The sequence below is a fragment of the Bombina bombina genome, chromosome 12 (assembly GCF_027579735.1).
Source record: "Bombina bombina isolate aBomBom1 chromosome 12, aBomBom1.pri, whole genome shotgun sequence".
Lineage (NCBI taxonomy): Eukaryota > Metazoa > Chordata > Amphibia > Anura > Bombinatoridae > Bombina > Bombina bombina.
In genome coordinates, this window is record NC_069510.1 from 109,928,787 (window position 1) to 109,956,019 (window position 27,233).

At 39.6% G+C, this 27,233-nt stretch overlaps 1 protein-coding gene across 2 annotated transcripts in view; it reads right to left on the reverse strand.

The window, feature by feature from the left end:
• CDK9 (cyclin dependent kinase 9) overlaps positions 1–27,233 on the reverse strand; it is a 50,573-nt gene that overhangs the window by 17,589 nt on the left and 5,751 nt on the right. Inside the window, exons 2-5 of one of the 2 annotated variants that reach the window (XM_053695890.1) lie at positions 17,549–17,630; positions 15,799–15,889; positions 13,175–13,341; positions 12,922–13,093 (exon numbers count right to left, since the gene is read on the reverse strand). In XM_053695890.1, the coding sequence (XP_053551865.1) occupies positions 12,922–13,093; positions 13,175–13,341; positions 15,799–15,889; positions 17,549–17,630 (512 nt within the window). Of the gene's footprint in view, positions 1–12,921; positions 13,094–13,174; positions 13,354–15,798; positions 15,890–17,548; positions 17,631–27,233 lie in introns of both variants that reach the window. The other variant, XM_053695889.1, reaches the window with a different exon arrangement.

A 27,233-nucleotide genomic window follows, 5' to 3' on the forward strand; every position in this document is an offset into this window, starting at 1 on the left:
ATCCAACCTACATAATTTCTCTGGGATTGCAACTGTGTTACAATCATTCAGAGCCGCTAATACCTCCCCTAATAATACACGGAGGTTCTCAAGCTTAAATTTAAAATTTGAAATGTCTGAGTCCAGTCTATTTGGATCAGATCCGTCACCTACAGAATGAAGCTCTCCGTCTTCATGCTCTGCCATTTGTGACGCAGTATCAGACATGGCTCTAACATTATCAGCGTACTCTGTTCTCACCCCAGAGTGGTCGCGTTTACCTCTAAGTTCTGGCAATTTAGATAAAACTTCAGTCATAACATTAGCCATGTCTTGTAAAGTGATTTGTAATGGCCGCCCTGATGTACTTGGCGTCACAATATCACGCACCTCCTGAGCGGGAGATGCAGGTACTGACACGTGAGGAGAGTTAGTCGGCATAACTTTCCCCTCGTTGTCTGGTGAAATTTTCTTGACATGTACAGATTGGCTTTTATTTAAAGTAGCATCAATGCAATTAGTACACAAATTTCTATTGGGCTCCACATTGGCCTTTGAACATATTGCACAAAGAGATTCCTCTGTGTCAGACATGTTTAAACAAACTAGCAATTAGACTAGCAAGCTTGGAAAATACTTTTCAAAACAATTTTCAAGCAATATAAAAAACGTTACTGTGCCTTTAAGAAGCACACAAAAACTGTCACAGTTGAAATAACAATGAACCGGATTAGTTATAGAAACCAAATTTTTACAGTAAATGCATTAATTTAGCAAAGGATTGCACCCACTAGCAAATGGATGATTAACCCCTTAATACCAAAAAAAAAAAAAAGGATAACAAATAAAAAATATACGTTTTTATCACAGTCAAAGCAGTCTCACAGGTCTGCTGTGAGTGATTACCTCCCTCAAAACTAGTTTTGGAGACCCCAGAGCTCTGTAGAGACGTCCTGGATCATGCAGGGAGAATAAGGAAGACTTGTGACTGAATTTCTACTGCGTAGAAAAGCGCCAAAAAAAGGCCCCTCCCACTCATAATACAACAGTGGGGAAGCTCAATAAACTGATTTTATTTAAAACAAACGACAGCCAAGTGGAAATTAATGCCCATAAAATTTTTTCACCAAGTACCTCAGAGCTAAAACGATTAACCAGCCAGTAAACGTTTTAAATATAAATACATGAAAAGTTATAAAAAAGCCTGTTGCTAGTCGCTTTTACTGCAGAAAGGCTATAAGTTATATGTATACAGTATTTTCTTAGTGAAGTGCCATTCCCCAGAAATACTTCAGTGCCAACATACATACATAATAGCCTGATACCAGTTGCTACTACTGCATTTAAGGCTGTACTTACATTTTATCGGTATTAGCAGTATTTTCTCAGTCAATTCCATTCCTTAGAAAATAATATACTGCAACATACCTCTTTGCAGGTGAACCCTGCCCGCTGTCCCCTGTTCTGAAGTTACCTCGCTCCTCAGAATGGCCGAGAACAGCAAATGGATCTTAGTTACGTCCGCTAAGATCATACACAAACTCAGGTAGATTCTTGTTCTAATACTAAAATCAAACACAGGAAAGAGGCGCCGTATGTGTGAATCTGAAGAAGCCAACGACAAATATAAGACATGTGCAGGGTACTCACAATGTGAAAAGGCACTCCAATGTGCCTATAGGGGCAGGCTGGTATTCACAGCAAACCAGCTGGCTGAACCGGCTAACCAGGATACCCAAGGTAGAGGACTCTATGTCTTGATGGACTGTGTATACTGGATCCAGCAATGTGGGAACAGGAGCTAGGTGCAAACACAGGCACACCACTGTGTGAATATAAATATCTTCATAGTGTTGTAAGATGGAGCAGAGTCTCTTAATGTGTCAACCATATCCTTTTCTATTTCTGCTAGAGTTGTTTTAGTTTTTTTCAGTATTTACAAATTTCTACAAATTTCTCAAAAGCTCACAGAAAATGCCCTTTTCAAAATTTTATAAATTTGATACTTTTGCTTCTTCGGAGGCTATTTTTGGGAGAAACAAAGGGTAGAGAGAGGGCTCCACAATAGCGTGAAATAAAATTTTGAAAAGGGCATTTTCTGTGAGCTTTTGAGAAATTTGTAGAAATTTGTAAATACTGAAAAAAACTAAAACAACTCTAGCAGAAATAGAAAAGGATATGGTTGACACATTAAGAGACTCTGCTCCATCTTACAACACTATGAAGATATTTATATTCACACAGTGGTGTGCCTGTGTTTGCACCTAGCTCCTGTTCCCACATTGCTGGATCCAGTATACACAGTCCATCAAGACATAGAGTCCTCTACCTTGGGTATCCTGGTTAGCCGGTTCAGCCAGCTGGTTTGCTGTGAATACCAGCCTGCCCCTATAGGCACATTGGAGTGCCTTTTCACATTGTGAGTACCCTGCACATGTCTTATATTTGTCGTTGGCTTCTTCAGATTCACACATACGGCGCCTCTTTCCTGTGTTTGATTTTAGATTTATAACCTTTGGAGGGTGAAGATCGAGTGCTGCCTCCAGTCCAATAGAAGACAGATACCTATACCAGATTGGGTTATCCTGGACTTTGTTTATTTGTCTATCATCCTGATCTAGGATTGGGTATAATATTGTGAATACACACACTTACATTGTATCTATGTTATATTAGTACTTTGTTGATTGTTTGTCTGAAACATCCATATATGGTCACGTGGGCCTACATATATATTCTACACCGTTCTTAGTAGCGCCCCCTATTGGGTTATTCCCTTTGTTCTTGTTCTAATACTGCCTGAGAAAAAACAACACACTCCAGTGCCGTTTAAAATAACAAACTTTTGATTGAAGAAATAAAAACAGTTTTAATAACCACTGTCCTCTCACACATCCTATCTATTAGTTAGGTGCAAGAGAATGACTGGGTATGACGTAGAGGGGAGGAGCTAAATAGCAGCTCTGCTTGGGTGATCCTCTTGCACTTCCTGTTAGGGAGGAGTTATAATCCCATAAGTAATGGATGACCCGTGGACTGACTACACTTAACAGGAGAAATATAAGCAGTGATGATTAAAGTAAAAGTAAACTTTCACAAATGAGTGCCCGGTTTTTAAAAATATTATTAAAAACATTCATAAAAGTTTACATTTTACCGTTTTTGTTAAAATACTTACCTTTTCTTCTTGCAACCTGGAGCAGCGATTCCCCCGCCCGCCGTCTCTTCTTGCGTCAGCAATGATGAATCCGGCTTCCTCCAATCACTGCTTCCCCCCCAGAGCAAACATTGACTGAGGCCATGCTGTGATTAGAGGAAGCCAGATTCTTCATTGCTGACGGATGAAGAGACAAGCGGAGGAATTGCTGCTCCAGCTTGCAAGAAGAAAAGATAAGTATTTCAACAAAACAGCTGAAACATAAACTTTCATGAATGAAAGTGCCCCTGTTTTTAATAGTATTTTTTATAAACCTGGTACTAATTTGTGAAAGTTTACCTTCACTTTAAATAGTACAAGAGGGCAGCAGTTTGAAGGGACAGTCAACTCAAAAACTGTTATTGCTTAAAAAGATAATCCCTTTATTACAAATTCCCCAAGTTTTGCACAGAAAACACAGTTATATTAATACACTTTTTACCTCTGTGATTACCTTGCATCTAAGCCTCTTCTGACAGCCCCCTGATCATATGACTTTATTTACCATCTACTGACTTGCATTTAGGCCAATTAGTGCAGTATCCTCCACAACCCACAGGCGTGAGCACAATGTTATCTACATGGCTCACATGAACTAGCACTCCCCTGTTGTGAAAAGCAAATAAAAAGAGCATGTGATAAGAGGCTGTCTGCAGTGGATTAGAAACAGGCAGAAATTTAGAGGTTTAAAGGTTATAAAGTAAATTAATATAACCATGTTGGTTGTGCAAAGCTGGGGAATGGGTAGTAAAGGCGTTATCTATCTTTTTAAACAATAACAATTTTGAGTAGACTGTCCCTTTAAGTACTACAGCATAATTAATCCATTATTAGGGATGTAACGTTGCACACACTTTACATATCACCGTTACTAAGCACCATATCCCCCACCGATGACACCCAGTTCTCTGAACACTCACCAGTTAATTTCTTTAAGCTATTTGCATATCAATGTGCTACAGACATTGCTCTAGGTCTGCTGGTTATTCACATGGTGTTAATGCCAGACCTAAAGGGTATCCGTGTAATACAAAAACCCATGTAATAAAATGCAAATGCAGGAACTGCGGCACAGGAAGACACACAGCAAGACGCATCTAAATACATTAAAAAAGAATTACATTAAGCAGCCTCCCCCCCCATTTTCTTTCAAATGCTTCATATCAATATATTGTGACCAAGCCTGTAGTGACTATGCTAGGTATAAACAGAAATTACAAAAAAAACAACAACATGGTAGTGCAGGGTTGATGGTCTTAAATGGCATGCTCTAACAAATTACAACATGTGACTTAAATCATTACAGCCCTTTTAAATCAATTTATGTTAAATTATGCAATTAATTTGGGCTTTTGATAGCGTAAAGGGACACTGAACCCAAATGCTTTTCTTTCACGATCCAGGTAGAGCATGCAATTATAAGCAACTTTCTAATTTACTCCTAATATTTTTTCTTCATTCTCTTGGTATCTTTATTTGAAAAAGCATTTAGCCACCAATCAGCAAGCACAACCCAGGTGCTGAACCAAAGATGGGCCGGCACCTAAGCTTTACATTTGATTTTTCAAATCAAAGATACCAAGAGAATGAATAAAAATGGATAATAGGGGTAAATTAGAAAGTTGCTTACAATTGCATGCTCTATCTGAATCATGAAAGAAAAAAACATAATTTATGCTTACCTGATAAATTCCTTTCTCCTGTAGTGTGATCAGTCCACGGGTCATCATTACTTCTGGGATATTACTCCTCCCCAACAGGAAGTGCAAGAGGATTCACCCAGCAGAGCTGCATATAGCTCCTCCCCTCTACGTCACTCCCAGTCATTCGACCAAGGACCAACGAGAAAGGAGAAGCCAAGGGTGTAGTGGTGACTGGAGTATAATTTAAAAAATATTTACCTGCCGCAAAAAAACAGGGCGGGCCGTGGACTGATCACACTACAGGAGAAAGGAATTTATCAGGTAAGCATAAATTATGTTTTCTCCTGTTAAGTGTGATCAGTCCACGGGTCATCATTACTTCTGGGATACCAATACCAAAGCAAAAGTACACGGATGACGGGAGGGATAGGCAGGCTCTTTATACAGAAGGAACCACTGCCTGAAGAACCTTTCTCCCAAAAACAGCCTCCGAAGAAGCAAAAGTGTCAAATTTGTAAAATTTGGAAAAAGTATGAAGTGAAGACCAAGTTGCAGCCTTGCAAATCTGTTCAACAGAGGCCTCATTCTTAAAGGCCCAAGTGGAAGCCACAGCTCTAGTGGAATGAGCTGTAATTCTTTCAGGAGGCTGCTGTCCAGCAGTCTCATAAGCTAAACGAATTATGCTACGAAGCCAAAATGAGAGAGAGGTAGCAGAAGCTTTTTGGCCTCTCCTCTGACCAGAGTAAACGACAAACAGGGAAGACGTTTGTCGAAATTCTTTAGTTGCCTGTAAGTAAAATTTTAGGGCACGAACTACATCCAGATTGTGCAGAAGACGTTCCTTCTTCGAAGAAGGATTTGGACACAAGGAAGGAACAACAATCTCTTGATTCATATTCCTGTTAGTGACTACCTTAGGTAAGAACCCAGGTTTAGTACGGAGAACTACCTTATCCGAATGAAAAATCAAATAAGGAGAATCACAATGTAAGGCTGATAACTCAGAGACTCTTCGAGCCGAGGAAATAGCCATTAAAAATAGAACTTTCCAAGATAACAACTTTATATCAATGGAATGAAGGGGTTCAAACGGAACGCCCTGTAAAACGTTAAGAACAAGGTTTAAACTCCATGGCGGAGCAACAGTTTTAAACACAGGCTTAATCCTGGCCAAAGCCTGACAAAAAGCCTGAACGTCTGGAACTTCTGACAGACGTTTGTGCAACAGAATGGACAGAGCTGAGATCTGTCCCTTTAAGGAACTAGCAGATAAACCCTTTTCTAAACCTTCTTGTAGAAAAGACAATATCCTAGGAATCCTAACCTTACTCCAAGAGTAACCTTTGGATTCGCACCAATATAGGTATTTACGCCATATCTTATGGTAAATCTTTCTGGTAACAGGCTTCCTAGCCTGTATTAAGGTATCAATAACTGACTCAGAAAAACCACGTTTTGATAAAATCAAGCGTTCAATTTCCAAGCAGTCAGCTTCAGAGAAGTTAGATTTTGATGTTTGAAAGGACCCTGTATCAGAAGGTCCTGTTTCAGAGGTAGAGACCAAGGTGGACAGGATGACATGTCCACCAGGTCTGCATACCAAGTCCTGCGTGGCCATGCAGGTGCTATTAGAATAACTGATGCTCTCTCCTGCTTGATTCTGGCAATCAATCGAGGAAGCATCGGGAAGGGTGGAAGCACATAAGCCATCCTGAAGGTCCAAGGTGCTGTCAAGGCATCTATCAGGACTGCTCCTGGATCCCTGGATCTGGACCCGTAACGAGGAAGCTTGGCGTTGTGTCGAGACGCCATGAGATCTATCTCTGGTTTGCCCCAATGACGAAGTATTTGGGCAAAGACCTCCGGATGAAGTTCCCACTCCCCTGGATGAAAAGTCTGACGACTTAAAAAATCCGCCTCCCAGTTCTCCACTCCCGGGATGTGGATTGCTGACAAGTGGCAAGAGTGAGACTCTGCCCAGCGAATTATCTTTGATACTTCCATCATTGCTAGGGAGCTTCTTGTCCCTCCCTGATGGTTGATGTAAGCTACAGTCGTGATGTTGTCCGATTGAAACCTGATGAACCCCCGAGTTGTCAACTGGGGCCAAGCCAGGAGGGCATTGAGAACTGCTCTCAATTCCAGAATGTTTATTGGTAGGAGACTCTCCTCCTGACTCCATTGTCCCTGAGCCTTCAGAGAATTCCAGACGGCACCCCAACCTAGAAGGCTGGCGTCTGTTGTTACAATTGTCCAGTCTGGCCTGCTGAATGGCATCCCCCTGGACAGATGTGGCCGAGAAAGCCACCATAGAAGAGAATTTCTGGTCTCCTGATCCAGATTCAGAGAAGGGGACAAGTCTGAGTAATCCCCATTCCACTGACTTAGCATGCACAATTGCAGTGGTCTGAGGTGTAGGCGTGCAAAGGGTACTATGTCCATTGCTGCTACCATTAAGCCGATTACCTCCATGCATTGAGCCACTGACGGGTGTTGAATGGAATGAAGGACGCGGCATGCACTTTGAAGTCTTGTTAACCTGTCTTCTGTCAGGTAAATCTTCATTTCTACAGAATCTATAAGAGTCCCCAGGAAGGGAACTCTTGTGAGTGGAAAGAGAGAACTTTTCTTTTCGTTCACCTTCCATCCATGCGACCTTAGAAATGCCAGTACTAACTCTGTATGAGACTTGGCAGTTTGAAAGCTTGAAGCTTGTATCAGAATGTCGTCTAGGTACGGAGCTACGGAAATTCCTCGCCGGTCTTAGTACCGCCAGAAGAGCACCCAGAACCTTTGTGAAGATTCTTGGAGCTGTAGCCAATCCGAATGGAAGAGCTACAAACTGGTAATGCCTGTCTAGGAAGGCAAACCTTAGATACCGGTAATGATCTTTGTGAATCGGTATGTGAAGGTAAGCATCCTTTAAATCCACTGTGGTCATGTACTGACCCTTTTGGATCATGGGTAAAATTGTCCGAATAGTCTCCATTTTGAACGATGGAACTCTTAGAAATTTGTTTAGGATCTTTAAATCCAGGATTGGTCTGAAAGTTCCCTCTTTTTTGGGAACCACAAACAGATTTGAGTAAAACCCTTGTCCCTGTTCCGACCGTGGAACTGGATGGATTACTCCCATTAACAAAAGCTCTTGTACGCAGCGTAGAAACGCCTTTTTCTTTGTTTGGTTTGTTGACAACCTTGACAGATGAAATCTCTCTCTTGGAGGAGAGTATTTGAAGTCCAGAAGGTATCCCTGATATATTATCTCTAGCGCCCAGGGATCCTGGACATCTCTTGCCCAAGCCTGGGCGAAGAGAGAAAGTCTGCCCCCCACTAGATCCGATCCCGGATCGGGGGCCCTCAATTCATGCTGTTTTAGGTGCAGCAGCAGGTTTCCTGGCCTGCTTGCCCTTGTTCCAGGACTGGTTAGGTCTCCAGCCTTGTCTGTAGCGAGCAACAGATCCTTCCTGTTTTGGAGCAGAGGCAGTTGATGCTGCTCCTGCTTTGAAATTCCGAAAGGAACGAAAATTAGACTGTCTAGCCTTAGGTTTGGCTCTGTCTTGAGGCAGGGCGTGGCCTTTACCTCCTGTAATGTCAGCGATAATTTCTTTCAAACCGGGCCCAAATAAGGTTTGCCCTTTGAAAGGTATATTAAGTAATTTAGACTTAGAAGTAACATCAGCTGACCAGGATTTTAGCCACAGTGCTCTGCGTGCCTGAATGGCGAATCCGGAATTCTTAGCCGTAAGTTTGGTTAAATGTACTACGGCCTCCGAAATGAATGAATTAGCTAGCTTAAGGACTCTAAGCTTGTCCGTAATCTCATCCAGAGTAGTTGAACTAATGGTCTCTTCCAGAGACTCAAACCAGAATGCCGCCGCAGCCGTGACCGGCGCAATGCATGCAAGGGGTTGCAATATAAAACCTTGTTGAACAAACATTTTCTTAAGGTAACCCTCTAACTTTTTATCCATTGGATCTGAAAAGGCACAGCTATCCTCCACCGGGATAGTGGTACGCTTAGCTAAAGTAGAAACTGCTCCCTCCACCTTAGGGACCGTTTGCCATAAGTCCCGTGTGGTGGTGTCTATTGGAAACATCTTTCTAAATATCGGAGGGGGTGAGAACGGCACACCGGGTCTATCCCACTCCTTAGTAATAATTTCAGTTAGTCTCTTAGGTATAGGAAAAACGTCAGTACTCGATGGTACCGCAAAATATTTATCCAACCTACACATTTTCTCTGGTATTGCAACTGTGTTACAATCATTCAGAGCCGCTAACACCTCCCCTAGTAATACACGGAGGTTTTCCAGCTTAAATTTAAAATTTGAAATATCTGAATCCAATCTGTTTGGATCAGAACCGTCAGCCGCAGAAAGAAGCTCTCCGTCCTCATGTTCTGCAAGTTGTGACGCAGTATCTGACATGGCCCTAGCATTATCAGCGCACTCTGTTCTCACCCCAGAGTGATCACGCTTGCCTCTTAGTTCTGGTAATTTAGCCAAAACTTCAGTCATAACAGTAGCCATATCCTGTAATGTTATTTGTAATGGCCGCCCAGATGTACTGGGCACCACAATATCACGCACCTCCCGAGCGGGAGATGCAGGTACTAACACGTGAGGCGAGTTAGTCGGCATAACTCTCCCCTCGCTGTTTGGTGAAATGTGTTCAATTTGTACAGATTGACTTTTATTTAAAGTAGCATCAATACAGTTAGTACATAAATTTCTATTGGGCTCCACTTTGGTATTAGCACATATAGCACAGATATCTTCCTCTGAATCAGACATGTTTAACACACTAGCAAATAAACTTGCAACTTGGAAATACTATTCAAGTAAAATACTATGATATGAAAACGTACTGTGCCTATAAGAAGCACAGAAAGAGTTATGACAGTTGAAAATTAATAAACTGAAAAGGTTATAGCATCAATCTTTGTAAAAAAACACAATTTTAGCAAAGGTTTGTTCCCATTAGCAAAGGATAACTAACCCTGATAACAGAAAAAAGTTACAGAATAAACGTTTTTTATCACAGTCAACTACAATCTCACAGCTCTGCTGTGAGTGATTACCTCCCTCAAAACAAGTTTTGAAGACCCCCGAGTTCTGTAAAGATGAACCGGATCATGCAGGAAATACAATGAGCTTCTGACTGAATTTTTTGATGCGTAGCAAAAGCGCCAAAAAAGGCCCCTCCCCCTCACACACAACAGTGAGAGAGATCAGTAAACTGTCAGAAATTAGATCAAGCAACTGCCAAGTGGAAAAATAGTGCCCAAACATTTTATTCACCCAGTACCTCAGAAAATGAAAACGATTTTACATTCCAGCAAAAAACGTTTAACATAAATTAAGAGCTATTAAAAAGCCTGTTGCTAGTCCCTGCAAAATAGGCTAAAGTCTTATGTACACAGTGCAATTCCAGTGAAGTACCATTCTCCAGAATACTGAAGTGTAAAATATACATACATGACAGCCTGATACCAGATGTTGCCACTGCATTTAAGGCTGAGTTTACATTATATCGGTATGGCAGGATTTTCTCATCAATTCCATTGTCAGAAAATAATAAGCTGCTACATACCTCTTTGCAGATTAATCTGCCCGCTGTCCCCTGATCTGAAGTTTACCTCTCCTCAGATGGCCGAGAAACAGCAATATGATCTTAACTACTCCGGCTAAAATCATAGTAAAAACTCAGGTAGATTCTTCTTCAAATTCTACCAGAGAAGGAATAACACACTCCGGTGCTATTATAAAATAACAAACTTTTGATTGAAGGTATAAAACTAAGTATAATCACCATAGTCCTCTCACACATCCTATCTAGTCGTTGGGTGCAAGAGAATGACTGGGAGTGACGTAGAGGGGAGGAGCTATATGCAGCTCTGCTGGGTGAATCCTCTTGCACTTCCTGTTGGGGAGGAGTAATATCCCAGAAGTAATGATGACCCGTGGACTGATCACACTTAACAGGAGAAAATGTGGATTCAGTGTCCCTTTAAGTAACATTTACAAGTAATAATGTTATAATATTGTAAAGTATTAATCCCCCCACAACCCAGCTACTTTCTTTATGCCACCCAGCTGGCAAAATATTCTGCTGAAATACTCTTATCTACTTTTCTGTGTGAATCAGTGCTCCCCCACATTTTCTCTCAATCATAAAAAGAAAAGCATTATTTGCAATATTAGTGGACATACTGGGTAGTTCAGTTGTAGATATTTATTACATTTTGTTATTAGACGGAGATCAGAAAGAAGTATTTGTCCGTTTAAATAACGGTTTAATAAATTATTATTAGCCAACTAAGCTGAATCAGTGCTAAACCACAATAAGCGATAAGGGCAGGGTTATCCCAAACTCTCTTTAAAATGGACAGCGTATGCTCAAATTTTTTGCATTCAAACTAGTTTTACAAGCCCTGTTGCCTACAGTAATGTGCATACTAATATTTTTAACTATGAAGTTACACGTTTTCCCCTTGAAAACTACAATGTGGTGCTGTTCTCATAGGGGTGCCCATAAAAATAGGCAGAGCTTTGGTGACTTTGGTCCAACTACCAAACAATCAAGTATGTTATTCAAATAGGAACACAAGTAGCTGCTTAGAGCATGCAAATCTGTGCGAGGGGCGAACACGATAATATCCTTAGCACTTGTGCATGCAATACAGCCGATCTCTGCTCGCTACTCTGTACGGTAAGTTTACACTGGCTGCTAAGTATCCAGTGTCACAAGACAGCATTGGTTTAGAAGAAGAAACTCTGCAGCTTTGTGGAGCTGAATATAAGTATTCAGACTACAAACATATATAACAAAATATTTAAATGGTCATACTAGTTAATACTATGCTGGGTTCTTTGGTACATAAAGCCTGATAAAATATGGAAAATAAAATAAAAAAAAGTTTAGTTTTTTTTAAATCACCTTTTGCTCCACCAGTTAAAAGGACATAATACTCATATGGTAAATCACTTAAAAGTGATGCAGTATAACTGTAAAAAGCTGACAAGAAAATATCACCTGAGAATCTCTATATAAAAAAGGAAGATATTTTACCTCGCAACTTCCTCGGCTCACCAGAGTAAGTGCTGTGTAAAAAGTTATTTCAGTTACTGCCCAGCTGCAGGTAAAAAAAAATAAAAAATGAAGAAATGAACTGCAGCCAATCAGCACCAACAGTTCTGAGGTCATGAACTCTTTTACTGTGATCTCATGAGATTTCACAATAAATTCCCTTAAACTGAATAGGGAAATAAGATTAGTGTGCATGAGGCTCACTCCCTTGCCTGTCCTGGGACAGGCATACTGATTTGCTGCTTAGAGTGAAGGTCAATTTAGATGAATTGGTGCCCGTTTTTTTAATGATCCTATTAAAAACAAGGACACTTTAATTCATCAAAATTGACATTTCACTCGTTTTCTTTAAAAAAAACTTACCTTACCGCTCCAGCGATTCCCCTGGCCGTCGGAAGACTCTTCATACGTCAGAAATGACGAATCTGGCTTCCTCCAATCACGGCTTCCCCCCCCCCCCCCCCGGGAATCATGGCCTGAGGCAACGCGGTGATTGGAGGAAGCCGGATTCGTCATTTCTGATGTATGAAGAGTCTTCCGACGGCCGGGGGAATCGCTGGAGCGGCTGTCAGGATTAAAAAGTACGTTTTTGAAGAAAACGAGTGAAATGTCAATTTTGATGAATTAAAGTGCCCTTGTTTTTAATAGGATTATTAAAAACCGGGCACCGATTAATCTAAATTGACCTTCACTTTAAAGTCCTTTACAATGGGGTATGAATACTTAGGACATTGAGGTAAATATCTTTCTTTTTTACATAGAGATGTTCAGGTGATATTTTCTAGTCAGCTTTTTACAGCTATGCTGTATCACTGTATTTCAACATTTGGGTATCATGGCCCTTTAATGATCTCTCAGCAAACAGCGGATTGGTAATTACATGCACAAAAAGTGGATTTTGGAGTTAATAAAAAGGCTAAAGTAGCTTTTTAATTGTACTTTATATTGCACAACATGTCAGCAAATAAGTGTGTGCCTAAACAAACAGGAGCACATTATAAATAACTATACCTAAAAGGAGCTCAGGTGGTCTATACCAGAGCGTGACTACGCGGTTGGTGTATCTATTGGGCTGGCTGTTCTTTGCAAGGCTGAATGCCCGTGCCAAACCAAAGTCAGCGAGCTTCAGTACGCCATCTCTAGTGATCAGAACATTTGCAGCCTTCATGTCTCGGTGTAAGATCTGTGAATAAAACAGGCATTATGAGAGGTGGCCACAACTAATGGAAAACAAAAAGCCAACAAGGGGAACAGTGCCACACACCTTGTTCCTGTGGATGTAGTACAAGCCGTTGAGAAGCATCTGCATCACCTTTTTGATCTCGGAAAGAGTGAACTTCACATGAGCATTACTAAGCAGGCCAGCCAAATCGTGTTCGCAAAAGTCAAACACCAGGAAGATGCTGCCCTTGTATCTATTATACTGGTTGGCTGTAGGAGAAACTAGGTAGGGAAGACAGTTTTGGAAACGCACTCACAGCGAAGCTTACATAAATCATTCTTGGAGAAATACAGAAACCACACCAGACCAATTTTCCATTTCCTTTTTCTCTCTAAAATGGGACCACCTTTTATGTATAAGAACATATGGCACCCTTTGACAGGGGGCTTTATTCACATAGGGTGTTATAGAATGATCATTTAATGTTTAAAAATTCTTGTTTTGCAACTTCCAATTATATAAACGTAGAGTTTCTTTCCAATTATAAAGGCAGCAGATTACCCCCCAAATTGACTGCATTACCATGAATGAAATTTGGTCTCGTGTCTTTTCTGCCTCCAAGATAACAACTTTTAGCAAGAAATTCTACATTATTCCCTCCTGTGCACTTTTTAAAATATGTGATATTTTTCAACAAACCCAGGTGCAAGAAAAACAATGGTAACTTGGTTTAGTGTGCCCAAAACACCCATTGGTGTCCCCCACTACTCCCCTTGCCAGATGCCACCGGTCATGGTCTGTGTGTAAATTTGTCAAGCCCCATTCATAATACACAGAATTTGCATTTTTACAATAATGACTACCATCTTTATTCTGGGTCCAGCTACAACTACAAATAAATGAAAATTAAATCTAATAATACAATTCTTGACAAACTCTAGTAACAGGGTTATTTTCCCGATTTAGACAGAACATGCAATTTTCTAATTGACTTCTATTACAGGTAGAAAACCCTTTATCCAAACTGTTTGGGACCAGAAAAGGTTTGGATTCGGAATATTTGCACCTTTAAAGGGACAATTTGGAGAATGGATGGAACTAAGTGTAAACGGCAAAATGTTATGCCATTTAGGCAATATTTACTTGTCATAATACATCTTGTACATGTAATCTAGGTAGTTTTATACATTTAATACTTTTGTATACACAGTACCATCAGACAGTACTGTAATGATAAAGTTAATATTTGTTGTTTTAAATAAATATATTTGCATTTTAGAACACAAAAAAATAAGCCAAAGACAAAATGCAGAGAAGATTGCGACTAACAGGCAGGGACAATAGTAATATTTGATCATTTTAATTTATTTAAAACTATTAATTAAAATGTTTGGATTTCAGAATAAGGTTTGGAATTACGGATTTGTACATGTATCAAATTCTTTGTTCTCTTGGTATCTTTTGTTGAAAAGCAGGGACGTCAGCTCAGGAGAGTGCAAGTGTTTGGACCAGCAATTCTGCAAGTGTTTTTAATTTGCAAGAACACTAGACAGCAGCACTATTTCGTGCCGTGTAGTGCTCTAGACACCAACCTAAGTATCTCTTCAACAAAGAATAAAATAAGAACGAAGCAAATTAGATGACCGAAGTAAACTAGGAACTCTCTTATTTAAAATGTATGCTCTGTCTAAATCACAAAATAAATTTTTTGGGTTTCATATCCCTTTAAGTGGCTTTTATTTCCCTCCGTCTTTATTAGATTGCTAATAAAGTTAAAGATGGTGTACAGAGATGATAAGTATTCAGCTGTGTCAGAAAAGAGAAGGATTTTGGGCAAAAATGAGAGGCAACCACTTCCCTAAATCATTTTGATCAGACTATTAAAGAATGAGAATATATTACTGTTTTTTTCTAATAAAAATATTAATTCGTAACCTTGACAAACTCTTGTCACAGTCTATAAAGTATTACTCATAGCTTCTAATTTTTAGGATAATTTCACAATTACGGAAAACATTAACTGAATTTTCCTAGGAGGGAAAGCACCTTTACAGAAACAAAGCCCTGGAAGTGGTAGGATTTAAAGGGACAGTGTACTCCAGAATTTTTATTGTTTAAATAGATAGATAATCCCTTTATTACCCAATCCCCAGTTTTGCATAACCAACACTGTTATATTAATACACTTTTTACCTCTATAATTATATTGTATCTAAGCCTCTGCAGACTGCCCCCTTATTTCAGTTCTTTTGACAGACTTGCATTTTAGTGCTGACTTATAATCAACTCCACAAGAGTGAGCACAATTTTACCTATATGGCACACATGGACTAGTGCTGTCCAGCTGTAAAAAAATAATTGTCAAAATGCACCGAGATAAGAGGCGGCCTTCAAGTGCTTATACATTAGCATATGAGCCTACCTAGGTTAAGCTTTCAACAAAGAATACCAAGAGTACAAAGCAAATTTGATGATTAAAGTAAATTGAAAAGTTATTTAAAATTGCATGCCCTATCTGAATCATGTACGTTTAATTTTGACTAGAGTGTCCCTTTAAGTGTGAGACCTGACAGTGTAAACAGAATCCCTTGGTGCCCGTGCGACTCATCTGCCAGTAAATAAGTTACTGATGTTTAGAGGTTAGTATAGTACAGAATCATGCACTAAATACTCAAACCACACCCATCATCAGCAGCAGTGCAAATATGAAAAAGAGGTCTATTTACCTTTGGTCCTGCAGATCTCGATGAGATTTACCACATTCTCGTGTTTCAGAAGCTGTAGGATTTTTATTTCTCGCAGAGCTGTGATGGGAAACTGGGGAAGAAAGAATATCCACATTAAAATTCCAGTTTGTGTATATATATATATATATATATATATATATATATATATATATATATATATATATATATATATATATATATATATATATATATATATATATATATATATATCTCTTTGTTACATGTTCAAGTGGTTTGTCAGCGAATTACAAGATAGATAAGATGTAGTTCACGTGTTGTGAAATAGCACAAGGTATTGTAATACGGTATAAAGGGATGTGTTTCAAATTGCATTAAACATTTTGTAATGCATTAATAAAAAAATAAACTCCTTACAGAAGGGGCAAAGCAAAAAACATGCCTAAATATAATTACAGAAAGGGACACAGCAGGAAATGCACCTACATGTACTTACAGAAAGGGCACAGCAAGAAACACGCCTACATATACTTACAGAAGGGGACACACCAGGAAACACGACTGCATGTACTTACAGAAGGGGACACAGCAAGAAACACGCCTACAAATACTTACAGAAGGGGACACAGCAAGAAACGCGCCTACAAATACTTACAGAAGGGGACACAGCAAGAAACGCGCCTACAAATACTTACAGAAGGGGACACAGCAAGAAACGTGCCTACAAATACTTACAGAAGGGGACACAGCAAGAAATGTGCCTACAAATACTTACAGAAGGGGACACAGCAAGAAACACGCCTACAAATACTTACAGAAGGGGACACAGGAAGAAACACGCCTACAAATACTTACAGAAGGGGACACAGGAAGAAACACGCCTACAAATACTTACAGAAGGGGACACAGCAAGAAACGCGCCTACAAATACTTACAGAAGGGGACACAGCAAGAAACGCGCCTACAAATACTTACAGAAGGGGACACAGCAAGAAACGCGCCTACAAATACTTACAGAAGGGGACACAGCAAGAAACTCGCCTACATATACTTACAGAAGGGGACACAGCAAGAAACGCGCCTACAAATACTTACAGAAGGGGACACAGCAAGAAACGCGCCTACAAATACTTACAGAAGGGGACACAGCAAGAAACACGCCTACAAATACTTACAGAAAGGGACACAGCAAGAAACGCGCCTACAAATACTTACAGAAGGGGACAGAGCAAGAAACGCGCCTACAAATACTTACAGAAGGGGACACAGGAAAAAATGTGCCTACAAATACTTACAGAAGGGGCACCACAGAAAATGTGCCTATATATTATACTTGCAGAAAAGGCGCCTATAAATACTTACAGAAGGGGGCAAAGCAGAGAATACTTCTACATATATGTACAGAAGGGGGCATAGTAGTAAACCCCTCTACGCTTAAGTACAAAAGGGAGCATATAGCAGTAAACGCCTATATATATATATATATATATATATATATATATATATATATATATATATATATATATATATATATATATATATATATATATATTTACAGAAGGGGGTAAATCAGAAATTAGTCTACATGTATGTACAAAAGGGGGCGTAGCAGAAAACACGTCTACATTTACAGTATGTACAGGAGGGGGCATAGCAGTAAACACCTTCACATTTATGTACAGAAGGGGAAACAGTAGTAAATGCTTAAAGATTTATGTACATAAGGGAACATAGCAGAAAATGTTTCTGAATTTATTTAAATACAACTTACCCCTTCTTTCTCATTTTCCATTAACACTTTCTTGAGTGCAACTTTTTTCCCAGTCTGTCGATGTTTGGCCTTGAATACCTCTCTGAGAAGCAAAAGAAAATGTAAAAGGATATATTACAAGGGTGTAAAAATAATTAAAAACAAACACAAAAAACGGGGAAATTGAAATTTTCCAACTAAGAGGTGGAGAACAGGGCAGGGACGCAGTTGTCTAATGACCGCTGCTTGATAAATCCTGACTGTAGGTTTGCTTGTGCTTCTAAATTTGTTTTCCCCGAGGACAAACATGGGAATATTAGTTTCTAATACAGGGAGTGCAGAATTATTAGGCAAGTTGTATTTTTGAGGATTAATTTTATTATTGAACAACAACCATGTTCTCAATGAACCCAAAAAACTCATTAATATCAAAGCTGAATAGTTTTGGAAGTAGTTTTTAGTTTGTTTTTAGTTATAGCTATTTTAGGGGGATATCTGTGTGTGCAGGTGACTATTACTGTGCATAATTATTAGGCAACTTAACAAAAAACAAATATATACCCATTTCAATTATTTGTTTTTACCAGTGAAACCAATATAACATCTCAACATTCACAAATATACATTTCTGACATTCAAAAACAAAACAAAAACAAATCAGTGACCAATATAGCCACCTTTCTTTGCAAGGACACTCAAAAGCCTGCCATCCATGGATTCTGTCAGTGTTTTGATCTGTTCACCATCAACATTGCGTGCAGCAGCAACCACAGCCTCCCAGACACTGTTCAGAGAGGTGTACTGTTTTCCCTCCTTGTAAATCTCACATTTGATGATGGACCACAGGTTCTCAATGGGGTTCAGATCAGGTGAACAAGGAGGCCATGTCATTAGATTTTCTTCTTTTATACCCTTTCTTGCCAGCCACGCTGTGGAGTACTTGGACGCGTGTGATGGAGCATTGTCCTGCATGAAAATCATGTTTTTCTTGAAGGATGCAGACTTCTTCCTGTACCACTGCTTAAAGAAGGTGTCTTCCAGAAACTGGCAGTAGGACTGGGAGTTGAGCTTGACTCCATCCTCAACCCGAAAAGGCCCCACAAGCTCATCTTTGATGATACCAGCCCAAACCAGTACTCCACCTTGCTGGCGTCTGAGTCGGACTGGAGCTCTCTGCCCTTTACCAATCCAGCCACGGGCCCATCCATCTGGCCCATCAAGACTCACTCTCATTTCATCAGTCCATAAAACCTTAGAAAAATCAGTCTTGAGATATTTCTTGGCCCAGTCTTGACGTTTCAGCTTGTGTGTCTTGTTCAGTGGTGGTCGTCTTTCAGCCTTTCTTACCTTGGCCATGTCTCTGAGTATTGCACACCTTGTGCTTTTGGGCACTCCAGTGATGTTGCAGCTCTGAAATATGGCCAAACTGGTGGCAAGTGGCATCTTGGCAGCTGCACGCTTGACTTTTCTCAGTTCATGGGCAGTTATTTTGCGCCTTGGTTTTTCCCACACGCTTCTTGCGACCCTGTTGACTATTTTGAATGAAACGCTTGATTGTTCGATGATCACGCTTCAGAAGCTTTGCAATTTTAAGAGTGCTGCATCCCTCTGCAAGATATCTCACTATTTTTGACTTTTCTGAGCCTGTCAAGTCCTTCTTTTGACCCATTTTGCCAAAGGAAAGGAAGTTGCCTAATAATTATGCACACCTGATATAGGGTGTTGATGTCATTAGACCACACCCCTTCTCATTACAGAGATGCACATCACCTAATATGCTTAATTGGTAGTAGGCTTTCGAGCCTATACAGCTTGGAGTAAGACAACATGCATAAAGAGGATGATGTGGTCAAAATACTCATTTGCCTAATAATTCTGCACTCCCTGTATATTGTAAAACTTCTTGGCTGCGTGAAAAAAAAAAAAAACACTTATGTTCTATACACACACACACAGAGGTAGAACTTTTCTTCACTTTCTGCAATTAGTTTTTTTTAATGAAATTTTTTTTGAAGATCATTTTGAAATAAAATAAAATGTTAAAACTAGGCAGTTACACTAACTCACCAGTTCAATATGGCAATGTGTTGATTAGAGAATAAAAATATAATATATATTATAATATAGTGCAGCAGTTGAAAATTGCATTGCAAATTAGCTACAAATAAAAATAAAAAAAATGTGTTACGTTTTTAAAATGTCTCGTGAAAAAATCCCAGTGAGCCAGTCCACAATAAATGCTCTGCTGCTTTGCAGTGCTGCTCCATATTTGACTGTTATCTTCAAAGAGCACTTTGTTCTGGATGCACTGTGTTAAGGAAAACGTACAGAGGGCAGCCAGAGCACAGTGCCGTTTGAAGATAACAGCCTGATGCAGAGTAATGATGCAAAGCGAAAGAGTCAATAGTTCCTGCATGTGTCCCATTCTTTCTGCAGAAATAATGCATTTTCAGCAATGACATCTCAGATCAAAGCATGTTCTGCCTTGGGGAACATACGTGCAACAAATCTCTGTGTGGACACCTAAAAATTGCTGGCTAAAAAATTTTGGGCTGACTCCTAGCTATTGAATATATTTGTCAAGCCCTGCTACATATGCAAGTGCAAATTTAACAGTTTTTGCTGTCATGTCATGCTCCAGAAACATGGATGCTACCTACCTAAGTATGCTCTTAAACAAAGAATACAATGAGAACCAAGAACTTTTTATATTTGAATTGTATGTTTTGTCTGAAACATGAAAGAAAACTTTTGCACGTGTAAAAAAAAAATTAAGGACTACTAAAATAAAGCAGAATTTAATAACTGACAAATACACTATACAAAGACAATATAATAGCAATATTATAAATGAGCAGTTAATCCACTTTTCCCTCTCCCCTGTATCATGTGACAGCCAACAGTCTGCACATGCTCAGTAGAAGCTGGAGCCTCGGGAAGTGTGAATATAAAAAGCCTGTGGATGTTTTGCTAATGGAAGTTGTTTTAAATTTTATCTGAATCATGAAACTTTTATTTTGACTTCACTGGCCCTTTAAATACTCCTAATATTTACACACAGTATAGGAGTCTGTATACTCACAAATTTGAGTACAAGAGGACAAAATGATGTAGGTCTTTTGTTTAAAGGGATACAAAACCCAATTTTTTTTAAACCATTATTGTCTTTAAAGGGACACTAAACCCAATTGTTTTTTTCTTTCGGGATTCAGATACAGCAGCACTTTTAAGCAACTTTCTAATTTACTCCTATTATCAATTTTTCTTGGTTCTCTTGCCATCTTTATTTGAAAAAGCAGGACTATAAGATAAGGAGCAGGCCCATTTTTGGATCAGCACCCTGGATAGCGCTTACTGAACGGTGGCTACATTTAGCCACCAATCAGCAAGCGCAACGCAGGTGCTTAAAAATGGGCCGGCTCCTAAGCTTACATTCTTGCTTTTCAAATAAAGATACCTAGAGATGAAGAAAAATTGATAAACCACAAACCTGTACACTGGTAGTATAACCCAACACAGCAACCTTAATTTCTGCACACTAGCTCTATCCATAGACACAGCAGCCCCAATGCCTGCACACTATGTGGCCCTCATGCCCGCAGACACAGCAGCCCCAATGCCTACACACTATGTGCCCCTCATGCCCGCAGACACAGCAGCCCCAATGCCTACACACTATGTGGCCCTCATGCCCGCAGACAGCAGCCCCAATGCCTGCACACTATGTGGCCCTCATGCCCGCAGACAGCAGCCCCAATGACTGCACACTCTGTGGCCCTCATGCCCGCAGACAGCAGCCCCAATGACTGCACACTCTGTAGCCCTCATGCCCACAGACACAGCAGCCCCAATGACTGCACACTCTGTAGCCCTCATGCCCACAGACACAGCAGCCTCAATTCCTGCAAACAATGTGCCCCTCATGCCCGCAGACACAGCAGCCCCAATGCCTGCAAATAATGTGCCCCTCATGCCCGCAGACACAGCAGCCCCAATGTCTGCACACTATGTGGCCCTCATGCCCGCAGACACAGCAGCCCCAATGACCGCACACTATGTGCCCCTCATGCCCGCACACTATGTGCCCCTCATGCCCGCAGACACAGCCGCCCCAATGCCTACACACTATGTGGCCCTCATGCCCGCAGACACAGCAGCCCCAATTCCTGAAAACAATGTGCCCCTCATGCCCGCAGACACAGCAGCCCCAATTCCTGAAAACAATGTGCCCCTCATGCCCGCAGACACAGCAGCCCCAATTCCTGAAAACAATGTGCCCCTCATGCCCGCAGACACAGCAGCCCCAATTCCTGAAAACAATGTGCCCCTCATGCCCGCAGACACAGCAGCCCCAATTCCTGAAAACAATGTGCCCCTCATGCCCGCAGACACAGCAGCCCCAATTCCTGAAAACAATGTGCCCCTCATGCCCGCAGACACAGCAGCCCCAATGCCTGCACACTATGTGGCCCTCATGCCCGCAGACACAACAGCCCCAATGCCTGCACACTATGTGGCCCTCATGCCCGCAGACACAGCAGCCCCAATGCCTGCACACTATGTGCCCCTCATGCCCGCAGACACAGCAGCCCCAATGCCCGCAGACACAGCAACCCCAATACAAAACGTTGGAACAAGGTTCCACAAAAGGAATGCTGTATTAGCACTCTATGCCCAGACTATTTAACAGGCAGGAACTCAGTAGATAAAATATAACTTATTAAACCTTTTAAAAGATGGGCAACAACACACAAATTAAAATCCTTATCTGAAATTCAGTTATAGATACCTAGGTGTCTCTTAATGTCAATAGTACCGATATATATATATAGATAGATAGATAGATAGAGAGAGAGAGAGACTGTGATTAAAGTATTGAAATTGCCGCTTTGTTCACCTTAATATATATGTGGGTTAGATCAGTGCTCAACAAATCTGTTTAAAAATTAGGAGCCAGTAACAATATTTAGAAGCCAGACATATTTTTAGGGGCCAGAGGTAATTGCATAAAGATATATGGAGAATAACTCAAAAAGTTAGGAGCCAGGGATAAAATTCTAGGAGCCAGTGGCTCCCTGGCTCCTGGGTTGGTCGAGCCCTGGGTTAGATTGTCAATCTGATTCAAATTTGGATCAGAGTTTGATTACTCGGCTATTATTAATGGTATTGTTAGGTTATATACTGAGTGAGACTGTTTTTTGGATATCTCAGAGAGGTTAAGGTGTCACTCTGGTTCAAATTTTGATCAGAGTTTAATTATTCTGATATTATTGGTGTTGTTGGGTCATATACTGGTTGTGCCAGTTAACCTTAATATTGATGTTATATTTGTGTCTATTTGTCACTGTCAACGTAGCGGTCAGTTAATAACAGCAATTGGTTCAACACAGTTTCATAGTTATTGGTTAATAATAACAATTTATTTGACACACTTATTAGTTGTCACTTTCATCATGACTTTTGGTTAATACCCGCAATTTATTCAACACACTTTGAGCTTGTCACTTTCAGCGTGACTGTTGGTTGATAACCGCAATATATTTAACACACATTAAACTTATCACTTTCAGCATGGCAGCAGTGGTTGTTAATCGCAATTCATTCAACACACTTTGAATTTATCACTTTCAGCGTGGCTGCTGGTTAATACCGGTAGTTTATAAGGGACACTCAATCAAAATTAAACTTTCATTATTCAGATAGAGCATGCCATTTTAAACAACTTTCCAATTTACTTCCATTATCTAAATGTGCACAGTCTTTTTATATTTAACCTTTTTGAGTCACCAGCTCCTACTGAGCATGTGCAAGAATAAGTGTGTATGCATTTCTGAATGGCTGATGGCTGCCACATGGTATGTGTATGCATTTGTGATTGGCTGATGGCTGTCACATGGTACAGGGGGAGTGGAAAGAGACATAACTTTTAAAATTGTCAGAAAAAAAAAAAAAATCTACTACTCATTTGAAGTTCAGACTTAGGGCTAGATTTATCAAGCCCCTGCAGCAGCAAGTTCTCACAAGAACTTGCTCGCCGTGATTTATCAAGCAGCGGTCACCAGACCGCTGCTTTCCTAACATCTTCGCCACCTCTATTGTGGCGAAATTAAATCTCCTCGGTCGAGTCCGACCGAGGAGATTGACAGTTCCTGCCCGCGCGTGATTGGCTGTGCGTGGGCAGGGGGCGGGATTGCATGCGAGCGCAAAATTGCGCTCGTGTGCAATGTTAATTACCTGCGGGTAATTTCGCCCCGCCACAGGCGAGCTGAGGCGTACAGGGGCGCGTATACGCGCCCCTGTACGCCTCAGCGTTAATAAATCTAGCCCTAAGTGCTATTGCATTTGTTGATTATGCAAATCTACTGTGTTGACTGGTCCTTTAATTCGACAAAATTTGTCACCATCAGTGTGGCTGCTACATAACCACAATTGATTCAACAAACCGCAAACTTCTAAATAGCCCTGTGTACTATTTTTGGTGGTTGTTGTATGGTTTCAGTTTGTTTACTTTTTTCTGGTTTGTTAGCTAAATACCACAATATTGTGCCACTTATATTGCTAGATAAATTATGCAGATTGCTAAATAGCTATAAGTTTACAATCTAGCTTGGTCTATGAATTACCCAATATTTCACACTCCGTATTCACTAGATAAATATAAGTTTGCTATATGGATATAGATATAAGTTTGCAGACTTTGTTATTGCGAACATTATTATTTATAATTGTCAAAATTATGCTCCAGCGCAACCTGTGTTTCTGTATACATATAAGTATGCTATTATAAGTATCGGTTGGTTGTATAAATATAAATTTGCAACATATATTGCTTACAACTGTATCAGTACCAAGCTAACCCATCTGTTTACTTGCTGCCATTCATATTCATTGGCATAGCTGGTGGTTAGTATCATCGGCAATTATGTTTAAATAAACTGGTTTCAGATACTTTAAAATTACACAAATTGGGACCCCATCGTCCCACAACACTCCTCTGACACGTTTCGCCAAACAAACTTGGCTGTATCAAAGGCGGCGGGCCGCCGTGGTACAGGATATTTATATCCTTCCGTTTGCTTAAGTCCCTCCTCTTTCGAGGTTAAGATTGGTTCGTTATGCTTGGACTGCCAATTGGGATCTATTATCACGTTTCGTCTCCATTATTATTATTATCACGTTTTCTTTCGTTGCCAGTACATAAAGAAAACAAAGTACAGTAATGGACAGATTTGGTCGAACTCATACCATCAACAAATATATAAGTTCATGCCAGAAATACTATGTAGGCATGACAACCCGCCAACTCAGAGTCAGGCTAATGGAACATCTGCGAAATATAAAAAAAAAAGCGAAAAGATATAGCAGATGGCAAAACAATAACTAGTGTGGCATCTCACTTCCTGTCAAAGCATAACTCCAACAAAAAAGATCTTCAATGTTGGGGGATTCAACAGATATCATTGGGGAATTAGAGGAGGAGATTTGGAGAAAACACACCTCCAATCAGAAAGTAAATGAATATATTTACTTAATTCTGTATATCCAAATGGAATCAATGAGAATAATAATTATTATGTCTTCTTATAAACATAAAGATCAGTATAAGCTCCTGTATATAAAAAGCAACTCATATCTTGAACCTATAATTACAGGAAATAAATATCAACACTTACACTAAATTCATGAAATCTACACATAAGCACAGTTTTTACAAATTAGTAAAACCCATTCACCACTCACACAAAAGCACATTTTAAATTTCTAAAATAGTGGAGATCTATGTAAACACTCACACTAGAAATAAGTTTTGGACAAAAGAACTTATTCATTACACTTTAAAAAACTAGCACAACATTCAACCTCCATAATATTGGAGAAATATGAATGTAACTAGATAAAAACAAATGGGACAATATCCCAGGATTTAAGTATCACTATAATTCAACATAATTATAATTTACATTCAAAAACATTTTTATATAAAAAAAAAAAAAAAGCACAGACGAAGATATAAATATTACTTCAGAAAAAGATCTCCAACTGATAATGATTCTAATTCCATATTGGATAAGAATAGATCTACATAATTCAGATGCATAAATATTATCTATAAGGAAATCATAATGATTTAAATCTAAATCATTGATCCACATAATAGAAGCCATCACAAAAGAAAAAATACAATGTGTGGCGCATTCACGAATGTGAGTACAGGAAAAACGCTAATCCCTACTAAAAATCAAGATGAAAGGAAAGTAGAAAAAAACACAAACAAAATACCACCTTTAATTGAGACGAACGTGATAATAGATCCCAATTGGCAGTCCAAGCATAACGGACAGCATAACGAACCAATCTTAACCTCGAAAGAGGAGGGACTAAAGCAAACGGAAGGATATAAATTTCCTGTACCACGGCGGCCCTGCCGCATTTGATAAAGCAAAGTTTGTTTGGCGAAACGTGTCGGGGGGTGTTGTGGGACGATGGGATCCTAATTTTTTTCATTTTAAAGTATCTGAAACCAGTTTATTTAAACATAATTGCCGATGATACCAACCACCAGCTATGCCAATGAATATGAATGGCAGCAAGTAAACAGATGGGTTAGCTTGGTATTGATACAGTTGTAAGCAATATATGTTGCAAATTTACATTTATACAATCAACCGATTCTTATAATAGCATACTTATATGCATGCAGAAATACAGGTTGCTTGGTATTGATACAGTTGTATGCAATATATGTTGCAATTTACATTTATATAATCAACCGATACTTATAATAGCACACAAATATGTATGCAGAAACAAGGTTTGCACAATATTGGACAACATATAATCTAAGCTGGAGCATAATTTTGAAACCAGTTTATTTAAATATTAAAAAGTGCCGAAAATAGTCACCAGCTACGCCAATGAATATGAATGGCAGCAAGTTAGATTGTAAACTTATACTTATATTGCTAGATAAATTATACAGATTGCTAAATAGCTATAAGTGGCGCAATATCGTGGTATTTATCTAACAAACCAGAAAAAGTAAACCAACTGAAACCATACAACAACCACCAAAAATAGTACACAGGACTATTTAGACGTTTGCGGTTTGTTGAATCAATTGTGGTTATGTAGCAGCCACACTTATATTGACAAATTTTGTCGAAGTAAACTATCGGTATTAACCAGCAGCCACGCTGAAAGTGATAAATTCAAAGTGTGTCGAATGAATTGCGATTAACAACCACTGTTGCCATGCTGAAAGTGATAAGTTTAATGTGTGTTAAATATATTGCGGTTATCAACCAACAGTCACGCTGAAAGTGACAAGCTCAAAGTGTGTTTAATAAATTGCGGGTATTAACCAAAAGTCATGTTGAAAGTGACAAGTAATAAGTGTGTCAAATAAATTGTTATTATTAACCAATAACTATGTTGAAAGTGTGTTGAACCAATTGCTGTTATTAACTGACCGCTACGTTGACAGTGACAAATAGCCACAAATATCACATCAATAATAAGGTTAACTGGCACAACCAGTATATGACCCAACAACTCCAATAATAACATCAGAATAATCAAACTCTGATCAAAATTTGAACCAGAGTGACACCTTAACCTCTCTGAGATATCCAACAACCAGTCTCACTCAGTATATAACCTAACAATACCATTAATAATAGCCGAGTAATCAAACTCTGATCCAAAT